The 26,727-nt window shown below is 43.1% G+C and overlaps 1 protein-coding gene and 2 non-coding genes across 3 annotated transcripts in view; 2 read left to right on the forward strand and 1 right to left on the reverse strand.

The window, feature by feature from the left end:
• Positions 1-7,409: 7,409 nt before the first annotated feature.
• Positions 7,410-7,547, forward strand: LOC114813445. Its single transcript, XR_003761165.1, has one exon. It is a non-coding gene; the product is annotated as a small nucleolar RNA SNORA7 (small nucleolar RNA).
• A 4,855-nt stretch (positions 7,548-12,402) lies between these two features.
• Positions 12,403-12,538, forward strand: LOC114813608. Its single transcript, XR_003761324.1, has one exon. It is a non-coding gene; the product is annotated as a small nucleolar RNA SNORA7 (small nucleolar RNA).
• Positions 12,539-19,544: 7,006 nt separating this feature from the next.
• Positions 19,545-26,727, reverse strand: part of DOCK10 (dedicator of cytokinesis 10) — a 242,564-nt gene continuing 235,381 nt past the window's right edge. Inside the window, 3 exon segments of the mRNA XM_029069082.2 lie at positions 19,545-20,306; positions 24,135-24,273; positions 24,468-24,568. Of these exon segments, the coding sequence (XP_028924915.1) occupies positions 20,190-20,306; positions 24,135-24,273; positions 24,468-24,568 (357 nt within the window). The 3' untranslated portion in view covers positions 19,545-20,189.

Genomic DNA, 26,727 nt, shown 5'->3' on the forward strand with positions numbered 1-26,727 from the left:
CAGGATTAGAACCCACGACCTCTGACTCCTAAGCCCGGGCTCTTTCCACTAAGTCACGCTGCTTCTAGCAGTAGCTACCGGTAGAAATAGTAACAGTAGTGGTTATAATAATAATGATATTTATTAAGTGCTTACTATATGTCAAGCATTGTACTAAGCACTGGGGTAGATACAAGATAATCAGGTCCCAAAGCGGGTTAGTGGTGGAGCTGGAATTAGAACTCCTTCCACTAGGCCTGACTGCTTCCCTGTAATGTGATGCTACTAATAGAATTACTACTGCTATTAGTAATCGTATTCGTTAAGCACTTTGTGCAGAGCACTGTACTAAGGGCTGGGAAAGAGTTCACAGGTGGGAATTAAACACGGACCCTTCAAACTGGAGAAGGCTGGAGATCGGTGGAGATCATCTGCCAACAGTATCAGTTGTGTTTGACCATGGACCAGGCAGAAGGCCCACGGGGAGATGCAATCTCACTGTTGGAAGAATCCCGCCTACCTCGCTTCCACAAAATGATTTTCAGCCATTCCTCGTAAAATTATGTTCCTGCCCCCCACCCCCATTCACTGGATTCACAACAAAGTTGTTTCCATTATTGACATGAAGAATTCGATGTTAAGATGCTGAATTTTTTTCAGTTGAATTTTTTTCGATTTTGCTCACGGGCCCTAGACGGGGATCAATCAACCAATCAAGCAACCAGTGCTATTTTTTGAGCACTTACGGTGTGCAGAGCACTGTCCTAGGTACTTGGGAGAGTACGGTACAACAAAATTGGTAGACAAGTTCCCTGGCTACTGGCATTTATTGAGCCCCTACTGTGTGTAGAGCTGTGTACCAAATGATTTGTACATTCCAAGCGCTTAGTACAGTGCTCTGCACATAGTAAGCGCTCAATAAATACTATTGAATGAATGAATGAATGGTTGGGAGAGTAACGATGCAATACAACGCAAGAGTACGATACAAGAGTTGGTAGACTCAATCACTGCCCAAAGGGAGCTGACACGCTAGGCTGGGGAGAGAGTCAAATTAATTATGGGTACGGGAAATGACAGAGAATAAGGATAATTATAGAAGTGCTGTGGGGCTAGGGGTGGGGTAAATGACAGGAGCGCTTAGTACAGAACTCCGCATATAGTAAGTGCTCAATAAATACCAGTGACTGATTCACTGATGGACTGACTGACTGGTTACAGATCCAAATACGCAGGCACTGCAGGGGGAGAACAGATAGAGAAAGTACATTTAGATTGTTTATGTAGATCGGAATTTTTAGTAATGGAAGAAAATCCCTTCTGCCTAACTAACACACAAAATCCTCCAATTATGCCGTTTTCGTACAGCTCTATCATTCCATTTTATCATTCCGCTTCTCCATTTGGAGGTGATCCAGAAAAATCCCTGCCTGTTTCAACCTTGTGTTGTCAAAGTAACGTCCCTCTCGTGAATGTTAAGACATAATTACCCCGTAAGGAATGATTCCTATTAAAAATTAAATGCGACTTCCTTTAATTGAAATTAAAGCTCATGCTTGGGGTTGGTTCACCGAAGATGTGACTAAACATAAAATATGTATAGCCCTTAACTCCTGTAGGGCTGTTGGGATGGCCCTGAATAAGTAACACACATAAATAATTTATATCCTCTCTCCGTGTTCCTTTCTTTCTTCTTTTATGTATTGGGATGGAGTGGCCATTCTTTAGATCCGTTCCATTGTCTCTTGGAAAGGTAGCTCCAGCTGTAACTAATTTAAGGCTATAGGAAAAAAAATGAGGTCTAGTACTCTTCATCTCCTTCTAGCTTTGCATTCTCAATTCTGACAAGCCCTTTTACAGTTTTATGATACAGTATACTGTTAAAATAAACCAACATTAAGAGTGAAACTGGCAAAGGAAGCTGGTCGAAATCAAGCCTGAATAAGTGTTTCAGTTTTATCGATTGACACGCTACCTCAAAAACCCCCAGTGGCCTCTAATTTCTTTCCGCATCAAGCAGAAGTTCCTCACGATTGGTTTCAAGGTTCTCCAATACCTCTCTCCATTTTACATATTTTCTTTCTAGATTCTCTGTTCTTCAGCTTGTACCCTTCATTCTTCTTCAGCTTCCCTTCTAATACACTCAGGCTTTCAATTCTCTTCCCGCCACCCCTTAGCTCATGCTGTTTCTCCAACCTGAAATCCCCCCCACCAAAATCTGCCAGTCACATCTATCCCCATCTTCGCTGCCCTTCTGAAATTCCACCTCCTCCAGGAAACCTTCCCCGAATAATGTGCCACATGCTCAGTAAACTCCCACTAGACCATACATCATGGTGGGTAGGTAATGTGTCTACCAACTCTGTTATTCTGTACTCTCTCAAGGACTTTGTACAGTGCTCTGTACACAGTAAGTGCTCAATAAGTTTGATTGACTGACTGATAATATCAACAGCTACCTGCAGTATTTTCATTTTTTATTTTATTATAATCTTGAACACTCATATGTCCTTTTATATGGGCTCTCATCTGTGTATTCGATTATTAATTCTGTACTTCATCCTGATATACATGGACTACGTTGGGTTTGACCTTCTATGCACAATATTGGCAAATAATTTTTTGTCTGTCTGTTGTCTCCTCCTTCAGACTGTAACCTCTTTGAGGGCAGGGAATGAATGTATTGCTTCTGTTGATCTTTCTCAAGTGTTTAATACGACTACCTCTGATTGAGATGGAATGTGTTGAATTTTCCTACAGTTTCTTTCATTTTCTACTCTCTGTCACCTTCTCCTTAAGGATCCTCCCTTTTCACAGACCAGGGGATGGGAATCCCCCTTCTGCTGACTTTTGCTAATAGTCATCAGGCATTATCAAACAAGATGGTGGAGAGAGGGATTGGGTAATTGGGGAAAAATGCAAGGGTTCAAATAAGAACATTAGCATGAAAATACATCTTCATTTCCACATGAGATCACAGTTTATATTTCCAACTGATCTTTTTCTCAAGTTTTTTCAAGAACCCATTTAGTAGGTCTCCAACAGGAGCCATTTACTGCTCAGTGGTCTCCTTAAGGAGGACGGGCTATAGGAGTGAATGACAGAAAGCCAAATGATTTTTTCCGCTCAGTAAACTGCAGGCAATTGGCTGAATTGAATTTTGAACACATTCTTTAGCATTTTTTTAGCTGTCCTTTTTCCAGAGCACTAGAGCAAAGTTACATGAGTGCTTATACTCAGTGTCACCTGAGACTTTTTGTTCAAAAGCATATCATCGCCCGGTTATTAAATGACAGAGTCGATGAGGTTTGGTTAATTACTCTGGAGCTGTGAAATGGGTATTGTCTCTTCTAAAGCGATTGACTGAATAGTTGAACCCACAACTATTGCGCTATGATTTGTGAATTTAGGACTTTGTCCATCTCTTTCTGGAGTAATCCGGGATCGTGTATTGAGAGCTATCCAGCAAAAACAGCAACAACAAACACAGTCAAATCAAGAGAATTGGTTGAGAGTCAAGTTCATAGTCACAGTACAACACAGAACCACTTCTGATAATAATCTGTGGTTGAAAAGGTGAGTTCTGGAAATAGTCACTTTCTCTCCGGTCACAGGGCCTGAATGGAGTGATAAACACACCTAGAGCTCATGGTTCTGTTAAGTAAATTATCTTCTAGAGCTATGTTTCACATAGAACAATAAGCCCATTCTTCACTCTGCTGCTTGTTCATGTTTCTCCAATCCTCAAGAACATCTAGTGGCTGCCCATCCACCTCCGGACCACACAGAAACTCCTTACCTTTAACTCACTCAATCACCTTGCTCCCTCCTCTCTTACCTGGCCGTTTTCCTAGTACGACATAGCATGCTTATTTCACTCGATCAAACAGTGGTATCTAGTGAGCACTTCCTATGTGCAGAGCATTGTACTAACCGCTTAGGAGAGTATAATACAACAAAACCGGTGGACACGTTCCCTGTCCATAATGAGCTTCAGTCCAAAGCCAACTGTACCTCCTTCTTGTCTATCTCCCTGATGACCATTCACCCACATCCTGCCTCTGACCTGGAACTCCCTACCCTTTCATATCTGTCAGACCATCCCTCTCCCCACCTTCAAAGCCTTATTAAAAACACATGTCTTTCAAGAGGCCTTCCCCGACTAAGCCCTCTTTTCCCCTGCTCCGTCTCCTTTCTGTATCACCCTTGCATTTGGGTTTGTTCCCTTTATTCACCCCACTGTCAGCCCCACAACACTTATGTACATATCCACAATTTATTTTAATGTCCGTAATCCTCTCTACACTGTAAGCTCCTTGCGAATAATGATAATGATGATTATGGTATTTGTTAAGCACTTACTATGTGCCAAGCACTTTTCTAAGCGCTGGGGTAGATACAGGCAATCATCAGGTTGTCCCACTTGGGGCTCACAGTCATAATCCCTGTTTTACAGGTGAGGTCACCGAGGACCAGAGAGGTTAAGTGGCTCGACCAAGGTTACACAGCAGAGAAGTGGCGGAGGCGGAATTAGAACCCACGTCCTTTGACTACCAAGCCCGTGCTCTTTCCGCTAAGCCACGCTGCTTCTCGGAACAACATGGCTACCAAATCTGTTGCATTCTACTTTTCCAAACACTTAGTACAGTGCTCCACATACAGTAAATGCTCAGTAAATACAATTGATTGATTACTGTGTGTGTTACTTGTTCCTCGCTATTTAATGCATTAAGATTTATTTATCATCATCTATGGTATTTATTGAGCACTGACTAAGGGTTTGGGAGAGTTCAATACAACAGAGTCGAGAGACACGTTCTCTGCCCACAACAAGTTATTATTTTTACTATTTAATGCAATCAGCGGAAAATCAACTTTTAACATCCAACGGTCAAATATTCACACCTCAATCACCTAATGTTTAATTGTGGATAAACCACCAATATGGAAGGAGGGGAGTAGAGGGAAAGAGTTTGAAGAGTTTGAAGAGTTTTCCAGAGGGAGGAAGAGTAGTTGGAGAGATCTCTCAAGAAGAAATTGAGTGGTCAGAGTACGTGTGGGTGGTGGTGGGATAAGGAGAGAGGAGAAAGGGTTGGAAGAAGAGTGACCAATGAAGACTGGGAGGATGAGGGTAAAGGTTCTTCCGTGGGGAGGGAGTCTGTCAAGGAGCGATTGGGGAGTGGTTGGGATGGGGATAAGCAAGAACAGAGGAATAGTGGCTGTGACAGTAGAAGAGAAGCAGTGTAGTCCAACGGAAAGCATATGTTACCGGGCATCAGGAGACTAGTGTTCTTGTTCCCAGCTCCGTCACTGACCTGCTGTGTGACTTTGGGGAGTCACTTAACGAATCTGCCCCTCAGCTTCTTCATCTGTAAAATGTGGACAAGATACACTCTCTTCCGTGTCCTTAGGTCGTGAGCCCAGATTGGGCCAGTTATTGTGTCTGATCCGATTATACGGTATCTACTCCAGTGTGGTACTGGGAGTCAGGAGACTAGTGTTCTTGTTCCCAGTTCTGACACTGACCTGCTGTGTAACTTTGGGGAGTCACTTAACGAATCTGCCCTTCAGCTTCTTCATCTGTAAAATGTGGACAAGATACACTCTTGGTGAGCCCAGATTGGGCCAGTAATTGTGTCTGATCCGATTATTCGGTATCTACTCCAGTGCTTGACACAGTTCTTTGTCTCTAGACTGTAAGCTCCCTGGGGGGGGTGGGGTGGTCATGAATACCAACTCAGTTGTGCTGTACCCTCCCAATCATTTAGTACAGTGCTCTGCCTACAGTAAGTGCTCAATGAATACAATCGATCAATTGATTGATTGAGATCTGCCAGGGAAGGCTGGGAAATGTTAGAGAAAGGAAGTCAGAAGCAGCGTGTTATTTCTATATGATTGTGTCAAGGAATTTTAGGATTAGATTGCTGTTTTCGAGGCATGAATGAAACTGAATTAGACTCTGCCCTCCACATTACTTTCTTCTCCAAGCAGATTCTCTGTTCTGTACAGGACAGGGGGACACTAGAAGCAGAAGGCAGGCTCATATGGCAGAACTGAGTCAGCGACAGTTGTGTTTTGGATTCAGATCTGGGAGGCCACTGTTTAACCTCTTTGAAGAGTCTTGATGTGCAAATGAGAATGTCCACTTATGGCCCTTTCATTTTAGTGAAAATTACCCTGGAGTAGAAGGAGCTGGATAGAAAACCCCTTAATTAGTTTGAATGAAAGAAGACAACTATAAGCATTTCAGTTTCCAATGAACAGGTCCAGATGCGAATCTAGCTTCTAGAAGTGGAACAATTCCTGTCCCACAGCCTACACATTTAATCCGGTTCTCCTTCTCGAAACCTCATACAGGCTCTTCCATTTGGTCGTGATGTGGGATGTGAAGCTTTGCTATTTTCTGAATTTCGAATGGCAGCTCAAAAATGAACACTTTCTCGTGTGATTTTCTTCCTTCTCCCCCTTCATTTTAGCCCTTCTTTGATGTACAAAGTAAGTAAATTCACTTCACAAGAGCTCCTATTGTATGTAATCCCGTCACTCTTAAAAGCCCTTGTGCCTTCAAAAAAGTCTCAATCCCACTTGAAGTAAGTCTATTATGGCAGAAAGAGACAGTTCATTGGCTGAAGTTCAATGCAGTGGATAATTCTAAAGAAAGATAAAGCAGCCTAGTGGTCTCCTGCTTCACCTTCTAAATATTTTGTGGGACAAAACTGTAGGACCTTCTCTGTTTTTAGCTTCTGCACACTTTTCCAATGACTCCAAATTTCCCATCTCTTTTAAAAATCTATTCTTTCTGTAGCCTGTACCCTGTAGGGAGATACAAGTAAAATTTTTAAAAAATGGTTTACATTTAACATCTCTTTTTGATTTTTCACTTTACCATGAATCCAATCCTTGAAATTCCTTTTTCATTCATTCCATCCGGCAATAAAACCATTGACTTGTGCATCATTCCTTCGTGGACAATCTTGTTCGATTTTCAGCAGGAAGCAGCATGGCCTTGTGGGAAGAACGTGAGTCTGGAAATAGAGAAACCTGGATTCTAATCCTGGTTCTGCCACCTGCTTGCTGTGTAACATGGGGCACATCACTTAACTTCTCTGTGCCTCAGTTTTCTCACTGGGGATTAAATACGTGTTCTCTCTCACCTTTAGAAAGCGAGTCCCATGTGGGAAAGGGATTGTATCCAACCTGATTATCTTGAATCTACTCCAGTGCTTTGACAGATAGTAACACTTCAAAAATACCACAGCTATTCTCATTAACTTCTGAGATTACAAAACACTTCATGGATGTCAACGGAGAGGCTCGGTGACCCCATCTCCTGGGCTGGAGTCTCCCTTGGGCCCCTCTCACAGCTGTTCACCAGTTAGTTGCAGACTCAGACACTGGATGTTCATTTATTGCTGTGTAGATTCTACCTACCCCTCTCAGGGTCACACCTGGAGAGTTTCCAGTCCTCTACCAGTCTCGGTTACGGGAGGGAGAGTCAAGCAGAGGCCTACCCGCTCCATTCCTAGCCTGGGCAGTGGCTAGCGAGTGGAAGGCAATCAGCTACAAGTCAAAACTCACCTGTGCTGGGCAGCGGCAACATGGGAGAGAATCGACGGTGGAGATTCACGTTTGCTGCACAGAAAGAGGCAATGTTTCCTTAATTTTACCAAGAAAACTCAACGGATACAATATCAAAACAATTGCAGATGGAGGTGGGGCTTTCTGGGAGAGATGTCCATGGAGTCACAACTCGACAAGATTCTACCTGAGTTCTTTCCCACTAATTCACTAACACGTAAATAAGTCTTCTGAAGGAAATATCACTATATAGCAGGGTCATGTAATGCAGTGCCTACTACATAGTAAACACTTACCAAATACCATTAAAAACAAAAACCCACTACCTTAGCAAAGCAAGTTTGGCTTCGTCTCTTTTCCTTTCCTTCCTTTCCTTACAGACATCCTTCAATCAACCAATCAATGATATTTCTAGAATGCTTTCTTTGTGCGGAGCCCTTTATTAACTGGTTGGGAAAATACAATATAATAGAGTTAGTATTCATTCATTCATTCATTCATTCATTCATTCATTCAGTGGTATCTAGTGAGCGATTACTGTGTGCAAAGCACTGTTAGTAGACCTGAAAAGAAAAAAAAAAGGAGTTTATAGTCTACAGGAAAACACAGATATTAAAATAAATTAATAGTAGAGTATAAATTCACCCGTGCTGGCCAGAAGTGGCACAGGAGAGAGTCGATGGCGGAGGCTCAGGTTTACTGCACAGAAAGAGACAGTGGTAAACCATTTTCATATTTTTACCAAGAAAATTCTATGGATACGCTACTAAAATGATTGCAGATAGAGGTGGGGCATTTTGGGAGAGATGTGTCCATGGAGTCACTATGGGTCGGAAATGACAGCATAAGACAAGATAATAAAGTTATTTATGTAACTGCTGTGGGGCTGAGGTGATTATCAAAGGACTTAAAGGGTACACACTCGGCTGTGTATAGTTGATGGTGAGGGGAGAGTGGGTAGAGGGAATGAGGGCTTAGTCAAGGAAGGTCTCTTGGAAGAGATGTGATTTTAGGAGGGCTCTCCTTGCTGCAGCCAGATAAATTTGGCCTCTACTTCTGTGCCTGTTGCCACAGGCCTTCTCTCTGCTGGGGTAGTCCTACGGCCTGAGCCAGCCCCTATCATGTAGACTTCGCTTCTGATGATAATAATTATGGTGTTTGTTAATTTGTCTGTCTGTCTCCTCCAATTAGACTGTAAGTCCGTCAATGGGCAGGGACTGTCTTTATCTGTTGCCGATTGGTACATGCCAAGTGCTTAGTACAGTGCTCTGCACATAGTAAACGCTCAATAAATACTATTGAATGAATGAATGTTAAGCGCTTACTCTGTACCAAGCTTTGTGCACATCTCCCCGCTCTTCAAAAAAATTCCAATGGTTACCCTTCCCTCTCCGTATCAAGCAGAAATTTCTATTGACTTTGGGGCACTCGTTTCCCTCTTTTCCCCCTACTTATCCTCTCTCCTCTCCCACTGTGACCCAGTAGATAGATTTTGTTCCTCACGGGTCAGCCCACATTCTGGATTTTATTCTCATCTCTCCAGGCTCAACTCCGTAGTAATAATAATAATAATAATGTTGGTGTTTGTTAAGCACTTACTATGTGCCGAGCACTGTTGTAAGCGCTGGGGGAGATACAGGTAATCAGGTTGTCCCATGTGAGGCTCACAGTCTTAATCTCCATTTCACAGATGAGGTAACTGAGGCACAGAGAAGTGAAGTGACTTGCCCACAGTCACACAGCTGACGAGTGGCAAAGCTGGGATTTGAACCCATGACCTCTGACTCCCAAACCCATGCTCTTTCCACTGAGCCACACTGCCTCTCTAAGCTCATTATCCACTTGTCAGCTGTGTGACTTTGGGCAAGTCACTTCACTTCTCTGTGCCTCAGTTACCTCATCTGTAAAATGGGGATTAAGATTGTGAGCCTCATGTGGGACAACCCGATTACCCTGTATCTCCCCCAGCACTTAGAACAGTTCTCTGCACATAGTAAGCGCTTAACAATGATCAACATTACTATTATTATTATTATTATCAGCAGGGAGAATACCTGCTAATTCTCCTGTGTTGTACTCTCTCAAGCCCTTAGTAGAGTGCTCTGCACATAGTAAGCATGCAATAAATACCACCGATTGAATGATTGATCTCTCACCCCTGATTTCTTGTTCACACTCTCCCTCTTGTCTGGAACTCCCTCCGTCCCCTTTCACATCTGGCATAATAATAATGTTGGTATTTGTGAAGCGCTTACTATGTGCAGAGCACTGTTTTAAGCGCTGGGAGAGATACAGGGTCATCAGGTTGTCCCACGTGAGGCTCACAGTTAATCCCCATTTCACAGATGAGGGAACTGAGGCCCAGAGAAGTGAAGTGACTCGCCCACAGTCACACAGCTGACAAGGGGCAGAGCCGGGATTCAAACCCATGACCTCTGACTCCCAAGCCTGGGCTCTTTCCACCGAGCCACGCTGCAGGCTTTGAAAGCCCTTTTCAAATCAAAAGTTACCTTTCAAAGTGCTTTTGAAATCCCATCTCCTCCAGGAGGCTTTCCCCGATTAATCTATCTCCCCACCCTATTTCCCCTCCCCGCCTCCATTGCACACTATTTCCTCCTCTCCACTGCAGTGATCTCAATAATGGCAGCATTCAACACTTATTCAACTTAAAAAAGATAGGCATGTTCAGATCCACTGGTCACAACGCACACAGAGACGATTCACATATTCTCTCTAGACTGTAAACTCATAATGGGCAGGGAACCTAAGTGGCTAATTTTGGTGTATTGTAAGGCCACTGTAGTCCGGGATTGTTTCTCGTTTTGGCTGTACGATATTTTCCAATATCGGTCCAGTGCCCTGCACATAGTAAGCGCTCAATCAATACAACTGAATGAATGAATGCTTAGTACACTGCTCTGCACTTAGTAAACATCCAATAAATACCATTAATTGATATACATAGACACACCTATGGCGCTAATCTTTTCTGTTGGAAAGGTTCTATTCCCTCCTAGGACTTTCTCTTTCTTCCTGTTTTCCTTCAGGGTCCTCCTGGATTCTGATCTTTGGTGAACAGATGAATTAGAGGCCGCCTACCCTGCACTTCAAAGCTTGTGGGAACAATTTTCTATCCTGCTTCTTTGAGTAGTGGAATCGTTTCCTGGCCAACACCCGTAGGAGGGAAGTTTTAAGGTTTTAAAAACTTCCAGAGGCCATACCTAGGCACCAGGGGATTCCTTGGGCCCAGACCCATCTTCCACAGACACCACAGGGAAGAAAATATAAATTTTAAATCACATCAAACACAGCGACCTAGGTAGCGTATATATTGGCAGCTGCTTTTCCAGGATTCCTTTAAATGACATGGTGTTGTATTGGGAAATCGAGGTCTGTTCCGTCGTAAGCTAGGGAACGGACACAAACGTTTTATTATTTCATACAAAGGAAGCTGTTAAGAAGATGAGGTCTGATTTTAATCAGAGGCAAGCACTTCACTCAGACCTATTACTGAGGTAAAGGGGTGAGCAATTATCTATCATGACTCAACAGTCATGAGCTAATGCTATCACCATGCAAATGGAAAAGAAATTAGCAGTGAGGATAGAGCACTTGCACGGTTCTATCCGCGGGATTCATTTATGTCCAAGTTAGTAGATAGGTCGCCTTCTTTTTTTTTTAAAGATCCAGGATAGTGAAGCAAGAATACACGTGTGATATGTGCAGAGATGAAAAGTAAAAAGAAAATTTCTGACTAGAATACCACCCCTCCATTCCCCTCCAGATAAGAGGGCACGGGTAGTGGGGAAGGGGTGGCGGAAGTAACAAAGTCTGCAGTGGTGAGTAAACAGGTTTGGGGAGATGAGGGAGGCCTCCACTGAAGGAGCACCATGGCTTAGCGGACAGAGCACGAGCCTGGGAGTCAGAAGGAGCTGGGTTCTAGTCCTGTCTCCGCTTCTTGTCTGCAGGGTGACCTTGGGCAAGTCACTTAACTTAGCTGGGCCTCAGTTACCTCATATGTAAAATGGGGATTGAGAGTCCCATCTGGGTCAGAGACTTGTCCAACCTGATTAATTCGTATCTACGACAGTGCTTGGCATATAGTAAGTGCTTAACAAGTACCATAATTATTATTCTTAATATTATTTTGCCAGGCTCACAGCCCAGGGACTCAAGGCACATTCAAATGGGAGAGGCAGGGTGTGGCTGATGGGGTGTGACTTCTCTTCTCCACCTCTCTCCACTACTTCCCCCTGCCCCTCTACCCCCGTCCCCTGAACGCGGTTTAACAGAAAGAGCCCGGGCTTGGGAGCCAGAGATCCTGGGTTCTAATCCAGGCTCTGCCACTTGTCAGCTGTGTGACTTTGGGCAAGTCACTTCACTTCTCTGTGCCTCAGTTCCCTCATCTGTAAAATGGAGATTAAGACTGTGAGCCCCACGTGGGACAACCTCATCACCTCGTATCTGCCCCAGTGCTTAGAACAGTGCTCGGCACATAGTAAGCACTTAACAAATTCCATTATTATTATTATAACTCGGAGACTTTCTTTTTCTACAAGAATCCAGGTCAGGCCAGTTCCAGTCTATCTCTAGCATTAGGTAGGAACTGAAAACAAGAGTCGGACCATCTGGAGCATGGTCCTTATATAAAATCAGGCAGCACGGCTTAGTGGATAGAGCACAGGCTTGGTAGTCAGAAAGATCTGGGTTCTAATCTTGACTCCCTCCCTTGCCTCTTGTGGGACCTTGGGCAAATCACTTAGCTTCTCTGAGCCTCAGCTCATCTGTTCAACTGTGGGATATGGACTGTGTCCAACCTGATTAGCTTGTACCTACCCCACGGCTAGTCTCGGGGTCGCACCTGGAGAGTTTCCAGTCCTCTACCAGTCTCGGCTACGGGAGGGAGAGTCAAGCAGAGGCCTGTCCATTCCCTTCCTAGCTGGGCCAGTGGCTAGTGAGCGGAAGGCAATCTGCTACAAGGCAAAACTCACCCACGCTGGGCAGCAGCTGCAAGGGAGAGAGTCGAGGGTGGAGACTTGAGTTTACTTTGCGGAAGGCGACAATGGTAAACCAAGAATGGTTTGATTGGCAATGTTTTTTTACCAAGAAAACTCTACGGCTACACTACCAGAGCGATTGCAGATGGAGAGCGGGGCGTTCTGGGAGAGACGTGTCCGGGTGTCGTTATGGGTCGGAAATGACTCGACGGTATAAGACAAGACCCCAGGGCTTAGTATCTGGCAAATAGTAAGTGCTTACAAATGCCATAAAAAACAGCATGTTCTGAATTCTTTTAATATGAGTGGCAAGTATTTATAATAAAAGTCTGGAAATGTTGACTTTAAAAACACAAATAAAAACCAAAAAACATTAAGAACTCATTTTAACCCTAAGAAAAATCTGGATTGACTCTCACAGAAAAGCAGAGGAAGCACATTCCAATGGGCATCAATGCAGTAACGAAACCACAGAAACTGGGAGTGTAAGCAGATGCAGTCCAAGTTGTGAAAGGGTAAATAAGAACACTCTTGGAGAAGGAGCCTAGTTGGAAAGACCACAGGACTGGATGTCCGGAGAACCCTGCTTCCTCCTGATTCTTTTTGGGTAACCTTGGGCAGCCACTTAAATTTTTTCTTCCCTAGTTTTCTCATCTGTAAAAATGGGGATTCTCCCTCCGGTTCTCCCTCCCCGCAAAGACTGTGAGCCCCATGTGGGACAGGGACTGAATCTGATGTAATTACATTGTATCTACCCCAGTGCCTTGAAAAGTGCTTGGCACATAGTAAGCACTTAACAAATAATACAATTATTATTATTGGAATATTTGTGTGCTGTAAAATATTCAGAATTGGAGAAGCAAGAATAGAACCAGTTTGGGGTGACACAAGATGTTACTAGCCAGCCCAGAGGGAACATCAGTGTTTGACGCTATTTTTGGAAACGATAAGCTTTTCCGCCATAAGAATCAGACCTTATCTTAGGTGTTTACGTGACTTGTCAGTCGCCCTAGGAGGGGTCGGCTCACCTGATGACATACGCTGGAGATCAGCCAATTCCAAAGGGATTTGTACAGAAAGGGTGGGGGTTGAGGGTCAGAAAAAGGGTTAGAAGAAAAATATGATAGTGAGTAGAAATGCCATCTGGTTCTAACTGAAGAAATACCTGCCTCAACTACGGCATCAGTCGCCTCACTAACCTCCCTGCCTCAAGTTTTGCCCGACTCCAGTCCATGAAATTTAAAATTGCACAGAAGGACAGAAGTCAGGGCTGGAGAGATAGACTTGGGAATCACCTGAGTAGAGGTCGTAGTTGAGATGAGGGAGCGAATGAGTTCTCCAAAGGAGTGGAAATAGATGGAAAAGGACCCAAAACTGAGCCTTGAGGGAGACCCCCAGTTAGAGGATGGGAGACAGAGGAGGAACCTGCAACAGAAGCCCGTCAAAGGGCAGGGACTCTCTGTTACCGATTTGTACATTCCAAGCGCTTAGTACAGTGCTCTGCGCATAGTAAGCGTTCAATAAATACTACTGAATGAATACTCAGGAGCAGCCAAAGAGGTAGGAGAACCAGGAGAGGAGGATGTCCATGAAGCCAAGGTTAGATAGTGTTTCTCAGAGAAGGGGATGGTCAACGGTGTCGAATGCATCTGAGAGGTCAAGGAGGACAAGGACGGAGTAGAAGCCACTGAATATGGAAAAAAGAAGTCACTGGTGACCTTAGAGAGGGCTGTTTCCATGGAGTGGAGGAGAGGGAAGCCAGATTGTAAGGGTTCAAAGAGAAAATTGTTTTAATAAAGTGCTCCCCACTCCTTCTCAGTTTGTCTTCAAATGCTTCCTTCCTGCTGGAGTGAGTTTTGGAGAACACAATTCACCATGTCCAGGGTGACTAACGGGTGCTACTAGGTCCAGTCCTTCCACTCCTGCACCGGGTGACACGAGCCCACAGGGAGGACTAAACGGATGCCTTTCACAATTCAAGTTCTTCAAAAAATGGGTGTCCTCAATGGTTTATGGGTGACAAATACTATCAATCTGAACACTTGCTAAAGAGCCAGTTAAAAGAAAATTCATTGTCATCAGATGCCTTGATTACTTGATGCCTTCATTACTGTACCGGCCTCCTCACTGACCTCCTTCCTTCCTCTCCCAACTCCAGTCCATACTTACACTCTAAAAAAAATTCAGTCTATGTCTCCACACTTCTCAAGAACCTTCTAGAGAAGCAGCGTGGCTCAGTGGAAAGAGCATGGGCTTGGGAGCCAGAGGTCATGGGTTCGAATCCCGGCTCTGCCACTTGTGAGCTGTGTGGCTGTGGGCAAGTCACTTCACTTCTCTGTGTTACCTCATCTGTAAAATGGGGATGAAGATTGTGAGCCTCATGTGGGACAACCTGATTACCTTGTATACCCCAGTGCTTAGAACAGTGTTCTGCACATAGTATGCGCTTAACAAATACCAACATTATTATTATTATTATTAACCTCTAATGTTGCCCAAACAGCTCTGTATCGAACAGATACTCCTTATCATTCATCTTAAAACACTCAATCAGCACACTCCCTCTTACCTCACCTCACTGATCTCCTACTACAGCTCAGCCTGCACACTTTGCTCCTCTAGCCTCAGCTTACTCGCTATGCTCGGATCTTGCCTATCTCACCACTGACCTGTTTCCCACATTCTCCCCCTAGCCTGGAACTCCCTCCTCAGGACCCCTCCCCTCCATATACTCCACCTTTCCCGCCGTCGAAGCTTTATTAGAATCACATCTCCTCTAAGAGACCTTCTCCGATTAAGGCAGTCTTTTCCCTGACTCCCTCTCCCTTCTGTCTCATCTATGCATTTGGATCTCTGACCTTGGGCATTTGATATCCGTCACACTGTCAACCCCACAGCACTTTCTTCCATATCTTTAAATCATATATTATAAATTATTTACTTATATCAAAGGCCCGTCTCTCCCTCTAGACTGTAAACTCGTATGGGCAGGGAACATGTCTGCCAACTCTGTTGTACTGTACTCTCCCAAGTGCTTAGTCCAGTGCTCTGCATGTAGAAAGCCCTCAATAAATACCATTGATTGATTGTCTTGTATCTACCCCAGCGCTTAGAAGAGTGTTTGATACACAGTAAGCACTCAACAAATACAATCTTTTAAAACGTGTTGGATGGGTAGAATCTTTGCAGTACTTGGGGAGAACCGCAGAAAGCTCGTGATTTTAGGCAAAGTAATTTTTCCACATTCCTTTAGGGTCAGGATGACTAATCTCTCTGGGATCTGGTGTTTGACTCCTTTAGCAGTCTGTGATGGGAAAACAGCATGGCCTAGTGGATAGAGCATGGGTCTGAGAGTCAGAAGGATCTGGGTTCTAATTCTGGCTCTGCTATTATTATTATTACTATTATGGTATTTGTTAAACACCTACTAAATACTAAGCACTGTTCTAAGCACTGGGGTAGATACAGGGTAATCAGGTTGTCCCATGTGGGGCTCACAGTTTTAATCCCCATTTTACAAATGAGGTAACTGAGGCACAAAGAAGTTAAGTGGCTTGCCCAAGGCCACACAGCAGACAAATTGTGGAGGCAGGATTAGAACCCATGTCCTCTGACTCCCAAGCCCATGCTCTTTCCACTAAGCCACCCTGCTTCTTCTGTCATGTGACCTTGGGCTTGTCATTTCACTTCTCTGGGCCTCAGTTACCTCATCTGTAAAATGGTCTTCAGAGCAAGAGCAAAGCAAGGAAAGAATTCATAAACTTCTGTATTTCCTTCCAGTCCCGCATAAATTTCAAGGCATAATAGAGAGCTCATATTTTAGGCAGGAACTTTGATTTTTTTCAAAAATTTGTTTTCGTGTGCCAAGTTTTCATGTAAAACAGAGAAACAGTTTCTTACTCCTGGAATTTGTGTGTAATCTAATAAAATGATGATTCTTTAACCAGAAAAGGCTACAAACTATTTCTATACAGAATCCTACTGCTTCCTGCTTACTGTGACTTTAAAAAGAAAACTGCTCTCCAAATCTTATTTTGACAGTTGTAGGATCATAGAAAACTATCATTGCTCAAACCTATATTCTATACTATTGCCTCTATAAATGTCTACCGACCTGACGTATTGTTTTCCTAAGATGAAGAAAAATGGGAATTTTTATGAGGGAAACACTGAGTGAGGTTATATACTAGGCTGTTTTTTCCCAAGATAATATTTTTTTAAGATGGAGGATAGTATTTTGCTTTACCATTTAAGCTATGAAACTTGGTAAAAGAGTACTTCAGTTCTCGTATAGTGCTGAGGTGCTGATCAGGAGTAGAGGGGTTATGATGACCGGTTCTACTGGCCCTCACGTTTAGGAGAGGGAGGAGAAAGCCAAGAGAGTCACTTCCCTGAGGGAAGTGTTAATTGGCATCTGAGATAATCGGACAGAAGGAAAGAGCAAGTAGAAGGGCCAGGTGGTTAGAAAAGACAACCCTAGACCGTCCTACTACAACCCAGCCTGCACACTTTGCCTCTCCAAGGCCATCCTATTCACCGTACTTCGATGTTGTCTTTCTCGCTGCCAACCCCTTGCCCACGTCATCCCTCTGGCCTGGAACTCCCTCTCCTTTCTTACCCAAAAGACCATTGGTGGGAGTGGAGGGTCAGAAAAAGGGTTAGAAGAAAAATATGATAGTGAGTAGACCACCACTCTTACCATTTTCAAAGCCCTACACAAATCATATTTTCTTGACCGGGCCTTCACTAAGCTCTCACTTCCCCAACTGGATCTCCTTTCTGTGTCGCCTATGCACTTGGGCCCCTACCGCTCAGGCACTTTGATATTCACCTCCCCCTCAGCCTTAGAGCACTTGTAAACATAGCCATCTGTAATTTCTTTTAATGGCTGTCCTCCCCCAGCAGTCTGTAAGCTCCTTGTGGCTAGGGATCGTGCCTAACGACCGTTTTACCGTACTCTACCAAGCACTTAGTAGGTGGTTCTGCGCAATGTAAGCGTTCAGTGAATATCATCGATTGATTGAAAGATGGAGAAGAGGCACAGTGAGTGGATCAGCTTGAAAGGAACCAAGTGGGCAGAGTGGGATTGTAGTAGGAGAAGCGAATGGACAAGTAACAAGGAGAGATCCGGTTGGGTATATTAATGCTAATGATGAGGAGCTTGTGCTAGATGCAAGGAAAAATAGGGAAGCATTTGAAGGTTTTGAGAAATGGGGAGATACATGTACAGCAACCTCAAAAAAAACCAAAGATCTGGACAGTAGCTTTAAGCACGGACTGGAGAGAGTAGAGACAGGAGACAGATCAGTGAGAAGGTTGATGCAATAATCATGATGGATTATGAAGAGTCCTTGACCAGAATATTAGCTTGGAGGAAGATGGCATAGAGGAAAAATTAACAGAACTTACCGACAGACAAGATGAGTGAGGAGTCAAGGAAAGTGCTGAGGTCGGGAGCTCTCGCGAGACAGGGAGAATGGAGATTGACTACTGTGATTACTGTGAAGGAAAAGGTAAGTGAGGAGAGAATTTGGGGGAGGAAATGCAAGTTCAGTTTTAGACATATTGAGAGCTGGAAGTACGGACAGATCTCCAGGTAGATATGGATCTCCTGGAGGCAGAGAAAATGAGAGATTTCAGAGCGCAGAGAAATCAGGGATAACGAGGTACTTCTGTGGCCCGTCGACATAGAACATTTCAATTTAGAAGTGACAAAATATACTTTGTAAATTCTGCCCTTTAGTAAAGACACAGTCAAGCTAGAATAGTTCCAGAGCACCAAAAATGATCAGGCAATAGAGAAGCTTCCATATGATAATAACTAAAAAGTCAGGATTCCTTCACCAGCAGAGATGCAGGCTGAGTAGAGACATAATTAAAGCCTATAAAATCATGAAGGATTGTGGACACTAGAATTATAAAACTGTTTGGAGACACCCATCAAAGCTCGAAGGTAGTAAGTGCAAAACAAAACAACCAGAAAACATTTACCCTACATAGCATGTGGTAAACATAGGAAATCTGTTATGCCATGGAGTTGTGCAGGCAGAAGATAGAGGGATTCCAGAGGAGCTCGGATAAATTCATGGCTAAGAGATCCATAATGATAAATTAGGGTTCTTAGATGTCATATCCCTGAGCATTAAGATGGTTGTCAAGTATGGCAGGTTCTAAACATTCTATTGTCGTTCTCACACCGAATACTGGACTCTGTGGACTTTCTGAAGGACCCAGTGATACCTCGTTTTAGCGTAGCAGTTTTATTTTTCCAAACTACCTTTGCTTCGATTGTCTCATTTTATCTTAACATCCCAGTGAGGAAGGGAGAGGAAACTGAGGCCCAGAGAGGTTAGGTGACTTGCCAAAGTCACACAGCAAGTTAGGGCAGAACCGGGTCTAGGACTCTGGCTTCCTGCTCCCAGTCCCATAATTTTTCCACTAGGTCATGATACACGAGAAGCAGCGTCGCTCAGTGGAAAGGGCCCGGGCTTGGGAATCAGAGGTCATGGGTTCTAATCCTGGCCCTGCCACTCGTCAGCTGTGTGGCTTTGGGCAAGTCACTTAAACTTCTCTGTGCCTCAGTTAGTTACCTCATCTTTAAAGTGGTGATTAAGACTGGGAGCCCCACGTGGGACAACCTGATCACCTTGTAACCCCCTCTCGGCGCTTAGAACAGCGCTTCACACATAGTGAGCGCTTAACAAATCCCATCCTTATTATATTATTACATATTTTAATGCTCCTTTGGAGTTCCCTTCTAATTTTGCTCCCATTCCCTGTCCCCTCCGGTGAGGTAAATCATTTAATAATTGGTATTTGTTAAGAGCTTACTGTGTACCAAGAATTCTAGTAAGCACTTGGGTAGATACGAGATAATCGGGTCAGACACAAACCTGTCCCGCATGGAGTTCGCAGTTTAAGGGGGGAGGGAGAACAGATACTTAGTTCGCCGACGTCACTCTGCCATGAAACCCTTTCAGACGAATAATACAAAATGCAAAGGACGGGTATTTTTATTTGCATTAACAAATAAATTCCAAGGTCATTTAATCACTCACTGTTGCTCTGGGCATATATGTTACAATAAAGTGACCAAACGTAAAAAAAAAAATTCAACATTTTTGTACACATACACAAATATTTTAATATAGTTGTATCTGAAATGTTATCCATATATTTTAGTATTGTCCTAAGTATTAACTATAAAGGTTCCTTTAAATTTTGTAAAAATGACATATTTTACACATCTTCTATTTACAATCGAAATACGCTTAACTGTTATAAAACATTCACTCTTACCTTTAAAATATGTGTACTAGGACCCAGGATTAGATACATACGCGCATAATTTACAGCAAACTTATGGCTTGCTGTTAAACTACACATTCTGGGGAATTCATAGCACATATTCAGCCTGGCTTCATAAACATCGCTCAGTGACAAATACCAGAGGAAATGTGCAAATACTGGGGCAAGCAAAATTCTCGAGCTAACAATGTAAAAAATATTAACACTGTGAAGAGTTGAAATAAATTAAAATCACCTTCGTTTCTCCTAGTTCACCGTGATATTTGATGATCAATTTTAAGTTCTCAAAGTCCTTTAGAGGTCAGTCTAATGTCTCTGAAATTTCCATCATATGTCGGTGCTGGATGAAACCGATGTACCGTGCATCGCTGTGCTTGTTCTATTGATTGCTCGAGTATAAGATGGGTCCACTTTGTGCTTTGATAGGTCCTCCTTGCAAGAAATCTTATTGTTTCATTTAAAAATGAAGACAAAAGAAAGAAGGTTTAATTAGACACTCATACTATTAGCAGCAACATTTAAAATTTTGTTCTTTTTTACGAATAATTGACAAATTGGAAATTGTTTCTAAGCATAAGATCCGGCAATCGGTGTGAGGTTTAAAGATCTATCATGAGGCTTTTTAAACCAAGTAATTTTTTACAGTCATTTCGATTCACTCTTCTTATCTGTGAATAAATCTGTGAATGTGTTCTGTGCTGGAACTACCATTTAATTGTGCAAAGAATAAAAGAAGAATTTTCCTGAAATTCCCTGGTAATAGAGACCAATCCGTACTTTGTGAGCATGACATATTTGGATGATATGCTCATCAATCAAGGGTTTGTACTGAGCGCATGCTGTGTGCAGAGCACTGTGCTAAATACTTTGGAGAGTGTAGTACATGGGAACTGGTAGACATGTTCCCCACTGGCACGAGCTTATGAGTTTGGGTTTTGTGAATTATATTTGTCTGTAGGAAAAATAGATTTCAGTAAATGTGATGTTTTTGACCTTACAGAAATCTGGAGATGAAATTTAATATTCAATATTTTACTGAAGTTTGAATTTTATCAAATAAATTAGTCATCCATGAAAAATCGCAGGCAAAATCTGTAATATTTTCAGAATTCTGTTTCAGAGAAGTGGCATATCCTAGTGGAAAGAGCATGGGGCTGGGAGTCAGAAGACCTGGGTTCTAATCCTGACTCCACCACTTGCCTGCTGCATGACCTTGGGCAGAGTGGCTCAGTGGAAAGAGCCTGGGCTTGGGAGTCAGAGGTCATGGATTCTAATCCTGGCTGCGCCCCTCGCCAGCTGTGTGACTTTGGGCAAGTCACCTCACTTCTCTGTGCCTCTGTTCCCTCGTCTGTAAAATGGGGATTAAAACTGTGAGCCCCACGTGGGACAACCTGATCATCTTGTATCCCCCCAGCGCTTAGAACAGTGCTTTGTACATAGTAAGCACTTAACAAATACCACCATTATTATTATTATTCTGTAAAATGGGGATGAAATACCTGTCCTCTCTCCCTGTTAGACTGTGACCCTCATGGGACCGAGAATGTATCTGACCTGATTACATTGTGCTTGGCCTAAAGTAAGTGCCTAACATAAAGTAAGTGCTTAACAAATAACACAGTTATTATACCACAATTTGGATAATCCAGTGGAGGGTGGCATTCTTACCCTCCACTTTCTGATGACAAAGATGCCCATGTAACAGTGTCATCTCTTTCAGAAAGACCACTCTGTCTCCCCAAATGGGACCAGATTATTATTTTCCTCTTTCCTCATTTTCCTTCACTGTCAGAACTGGCTGAACTGTCCATGCTATGCAGACTATCCTGGGACTCCTAGAGGAGCTCACTAGGTAACTATGGAAACACTTCGCACCCCATGTCAGTTATGCCTTCAAGGTAACCAGAATTTTTGATTATACAAAGACTCCAATTCCCCAAACATTCTGGATAAATAGTCCTTAATAAATAAAACTGTCCTAAAACTGAGGAAGGTTTTCTAGTTTCTCCTGACCCATCCATTCCCAGTGCTGTGGCCCCGGACTGGCACAAGTGATTTCTGATCTTATTAGAAAAGGGTCTCAATGTCAGGGACAAAAATCTGACTTTAAAATACTGTAGATAGATGTTTTGTAGAACTCTCAGACTCCAACTCAGTATTTTTGTGGTTTGTTTTACCCTCTTCACAGAATTATAGGGTTCTGTGTTACCTGTTGGCAAATGTATTTGTAAAGTGTCTGTGGTTCTGAGCACTGAGGTTGTGAAAATGGTGCCAAACCAACAACCTTATTTCACAAGTGAGGAAAGAAAGGCCAAGTAAAACTCAGGTTGTGCATTTTCACCAGTTGGTTTCCAGGATGATGTGTTTTCATCGTTTTGATTTCTTACTGGATGATTCACTAGCTTGTTGTGGGTCCCGTCCTTTATTTTGCATCCTTTTCCCAGTTCTTAATTTGAGTCCCTAAGAAATTAATTGGGAGCAGCTACGCTATTTTAGGGGTGCTGTAAACACTGAGGTGACGCTTTTACGGTGGGGATACTCTTTCTTGAAGGACTTGTATAATGGCCCTATACCGTTTCAAAGAAATGACATTCGACGGATGAGAAACGTTGTAAGACAAAACAGAAAACTTGCAAGAGACAAAACAGGCAATCAGGGAAAGTGTAGACAGAAGATGAAAACGTACCACTCCTGTTTACAGTACTGAGGGACATGTTAGACATAGAAGAACAGAAGTTGTATAAATAAGGGCCATGATACAGCTGCCAGAAAAAAAGAGAAAAACATTTAGCTGGAAAGTCAGTGGTCACAGTGTGGACAAAAACAGTCTCATTGCTTTCCTCATTTTCCCCATCCTTCCTGTTAGCCTCTGCTAACCTCTTTCCCCTTTCCTGGAATTCTGCTTCCCTCCCAGACTGCTTCATATGTCTAACATATTCTCCTTCTCCCACCTTCCAAATAATTCCCCTCCTTCAATTAAAACCCTCTCTCTATTCCCTTTCCTCCAAAATTTATATCTACTCAAACCTGTGAGCTGTGAGAATAATCACTTCCATCAAATAGCAACCACATACAGCAGGAGAAAAAGAGGGGAGAAAAAAAGTCATAAAAAAGAAGGAAGACATTTTACAGGTGAGGCATTTATATTATAAACTTCTGAAGGGCAGGGACCAGATCATGTGTCTATTCTGTGCTTGGATAGCACCCAATCTGAGACAATTCTCTTCATTATCCTTGGGGAAAGCATTGTGGACGAAGATATTTTTGTAGAACGTATGAGGCTCAACATTCTCCACCATCTGCCTTTCTGAATTCATCACTCATCTAGATCCTGAGTTCTTGAGACTACCTAGGTTTAGGCAAAGACAAACCCTGCCAGGGTTGCAGCCAACTTGGCCAGTTCCTTCCCTCCTAATGCCTGAGGTCTACTGTCCAAGTACGCTGACAATCAGGAGAAGCAGCCTAGTGGATAGAGCACGTGCCTGGGAGTCAGAAGGACCCGGGTTTTAATCCTACCCACCTATCTTCTATGTGACCTTGGGCAAGTCGCTTCACTTCTCAGTGCCTCATTCATCTGTAAGCCCGTCAATGGGCAGGGACTGTCTCTATCTGTTGCCGATTTGTACATTCCAAGCGCTTAGTAAAGTACTCTGCACATAGTAAGCGCTCAATAAATACTATTGAATGAATGAATGAATCTGTAAAATGGGGATTAAGACTGTGCAAGCGTCATATGGGACACGGATTGTATCCAACCTGATTTGTTTGTTTCTACCCCAGTGCTTAGTACAGTGCCTGGCACATAGTAAGCAATTAAACAATTATCATTAAAAGGAGAGAAGGTGGGAGGAGGGTAAATATATATTTAGCTTCTCTTTGGTTTGGAATATTTCTTCCTGAGCTAAATTCTGGGGGGGGGGGGGGGGGGGGCAGGGCTAGATAAAACCAAAGCAAAGAAAAATCTACAAGCACCAAACATGCAGAGACACTGACTAAGCTCTAATTAAACAAGGCAGACTGGGTGCTACGTTTTAGTCAGAGAGAGTCCAAGTTGGGTCGGGTACCCCAAATTCAAACTAAATGGGTTCTACTTCTTTAACCCTACTGACCTCTTTAGACTGCTGCCTCTAACTCTTTTCCCAAGTTTGGAGACTCTAGTGGATATTTCTTTGGTTGGGATTAATGCTCGCAGTAGCCATTGGCCAATTAAATGAAATCACACGTAAACTCCGCCAGCCCAGAGCCTCAGAGAATAAATGCAGAACAGCTCACCTGCTCATTCATGATCTCGGAGAGCTCATGGAGCATGTCCTTATAATGAGACTTCATTTCTTCTTGATATTCTAGTTGGTCTTCTTTAATTAAGCGCTCATTCACACCAAGGGCACATCCACAGGTCTCTGCAAATTGCCTTTTGTGGCAGAAATGAATCAATTGAAAAGTTCTCTAAGCAATGGTTCCTCACTCCATTGTACTGTCACAGTAGATTCGGCTTTCTAAAAAGCAGGGGTGTGGACCTCTTTATGAATTAACTGCCCTAACTTTGCGGAGGAGTACTGGTGGGCTGGTTCCAAGAAGAGAAAAGTCTAAAAATTCAAGGCTTACCTGAAAATTCCCTTCAAAAGTTTTACTTGATTATCAGGGTATTTCTTTGCATTGGTTTCTTCAAGAAAAGCTCGGGCATAAGCCATTGGTCCCGCGTTTACCTATTACAAAAAAACTGTATTATGCGAAGGAGATCATTAGGCATAAACGCCTCCCACCCCCTCCTCACATACTTGTGCATACACATACAAATCAATCAATCCTATTTATTGAGTGCTTACCACGTGCAGGGCACTGTACTAAACACTTGGGAGGATACAACATAACACTTAATATAATACAATATAATATTATATTTATACAATATATATTATATACTAGAATATAATACCATATAACAGTAGACTTGTTTCCTCCCCACATTGAGCTTACAGTCTACAGGGGTAGACGGTCATTAATATATATAAATTACGGATATGTACATAAGTGCTGTGGGGCTGAGGGAGGGGTGAATAAAGGGTGCAGATCCAGTGCGATGCAGAAGGGAGTGGGAGAAGAGGAAGTCAAGGAAGGCCTCTCGGAGGAGATGTGTCCTCAGTAAAGCTTAGAAAGTGGGGAGAGTGATTGTCAGATATGAAGAGGGAAGGTGTTCCAGGCCCGATAGAGTATGGGGGCGAATGGTCGGGGGTGAGACAGAGGAGATCGTGGCATTAGAGGAGCGAAGCGTGTGAGCCGGGCTGAAGTAGGATAGCCGTGAGGTAAGGCAAGAGAGCGCAAGATGAGGGAGCGCTTGAAAGCCGATGGTAAGAAGTTTCTGTTTTACGCGGAGGTGGATGGGCAACCACTGGAGGTTCTCGAGGAGTGGGGAAACACAGACCGAACGTTTTGATGTTCGGGCAGCAGAGCGAAGTATAAATAAATAAGTCCAAATAAAAATTGTTATCAAGAGCTGACTTTTTAACTCCATTTTATCTGATATAAACATGAGCAGTCCTGAAAGGGAGTGAAAGACTGAAGTCTTCAGCAATGCTGAGGCAGCACCCTGTAGGATTAGCCCTATCCCTAAACCTGGGCCAGAATGCCAGATTCATTCACCAGCACTGACAGTGTTGGCAGAGAAAGGTAGGCTTGGAAGGAAGCCCTTGAAACAGGCAATTTCTTCTCCCTGCCTATGGAAACTCTGGCTTGTGCTTTCTGACCGGTTTCCTATAGAGTACAGGCCTTGGAGTCAGAAGGTCATGGGTCCTAATCCTGACTCTGCCACTTATCTGCTGTGTGACCTTGGGCCAGTCACTTAACTTCGCTGTGCCTCAATTCCCTCATCTGTAAAATGGGGATCGAGACTGTGAGCCCCATCTGGGACAGGGACCGTGTCCAGCCTAATTTGCTTGTATCCACTCCAGCACTTAGTGCAGTAAGCCCGTCAAACGGCAGGGACCGTCTCTATCTGTTGCCGACTTGTTCATTCCAAGCGCTTAGTACAGTGCTCTGCACATAGTAAGAGCTCAATAAATACTATTGAATGAATGAATGAATGGCACCTAGTGAATGCTTAACAAATACCATTATCATTACTATTACCCATGGTACCAACAGGGACACGGGGCAAACATGGGAATTGAGCCTTCGAACTTCCTTTTCAGCAACATGGAATTCCTGGGCAGGGAATATATACTTTGGTTCTGTTGTTCTCCTGCTAGCATGGCACAAGGCTCAGCACATGGTAGGCCTTCAAAAAACACTTGTGAAAAACACTTGTGACTATTGAACTGCACATCTCTTTTCCAGTTCCTGACCCCTCTCCCTTACCAAAGTGATCGGAAGATGGGAAAGGAAAAGGGACAGAAGAGGAAGAAACATAGAACATTTAATAATTCAGAAACAGATTGGATATTTATCCCAGATTTTCATTTTTAAAAAAATCAAGTAAGTTGTACTACACTTGCTCAGACTTCTGATATTCAACGTCAAATGTATTACCTCCTGGAAATGAATGAATCTGGGAAATATTGGTTAATGTTTTAAGAACTTATGAAAAATACTGGTAGGCTTTCTGCCTGGATCTCCTCTGCAGTTTAAAGTCACTTATATTTATTAAAATGTTTTGTTTTTTATAAACTGTGGAGTGATGTCCCCATTTTTTTTTTTTTTTTGGAAAACATTTAAAGTGATTTCATTGAATGCTATAATGGATGGTACAAATATGGCTTAGGAAGGGAAAGGCACTTGGATTTTATAATCCTTTAAAACATATACATAGCATTTCAGCTTTATTGTCATTTTACAACATTCCTAAAATTTGCAGGTGCTCAATGTATAC

The sequence above is a fragment of the Ornithorhynchus anatinus genome, chromosome 7 (assembly GCF_004115215.2).
Source record: "Ornithorhynchus anatinus isolate Pmale09 chromosome 7, mOrnAna1.pri.v4, whole genome shotgun sequence".
Classification (NCBI taxonomy): Eukaryota; Metazoa; Chordata; class Mammalia; order Monotremata; family Ornithorhynchidae; genus Ornithorhynchus; species Ornithorhynchus anatinus.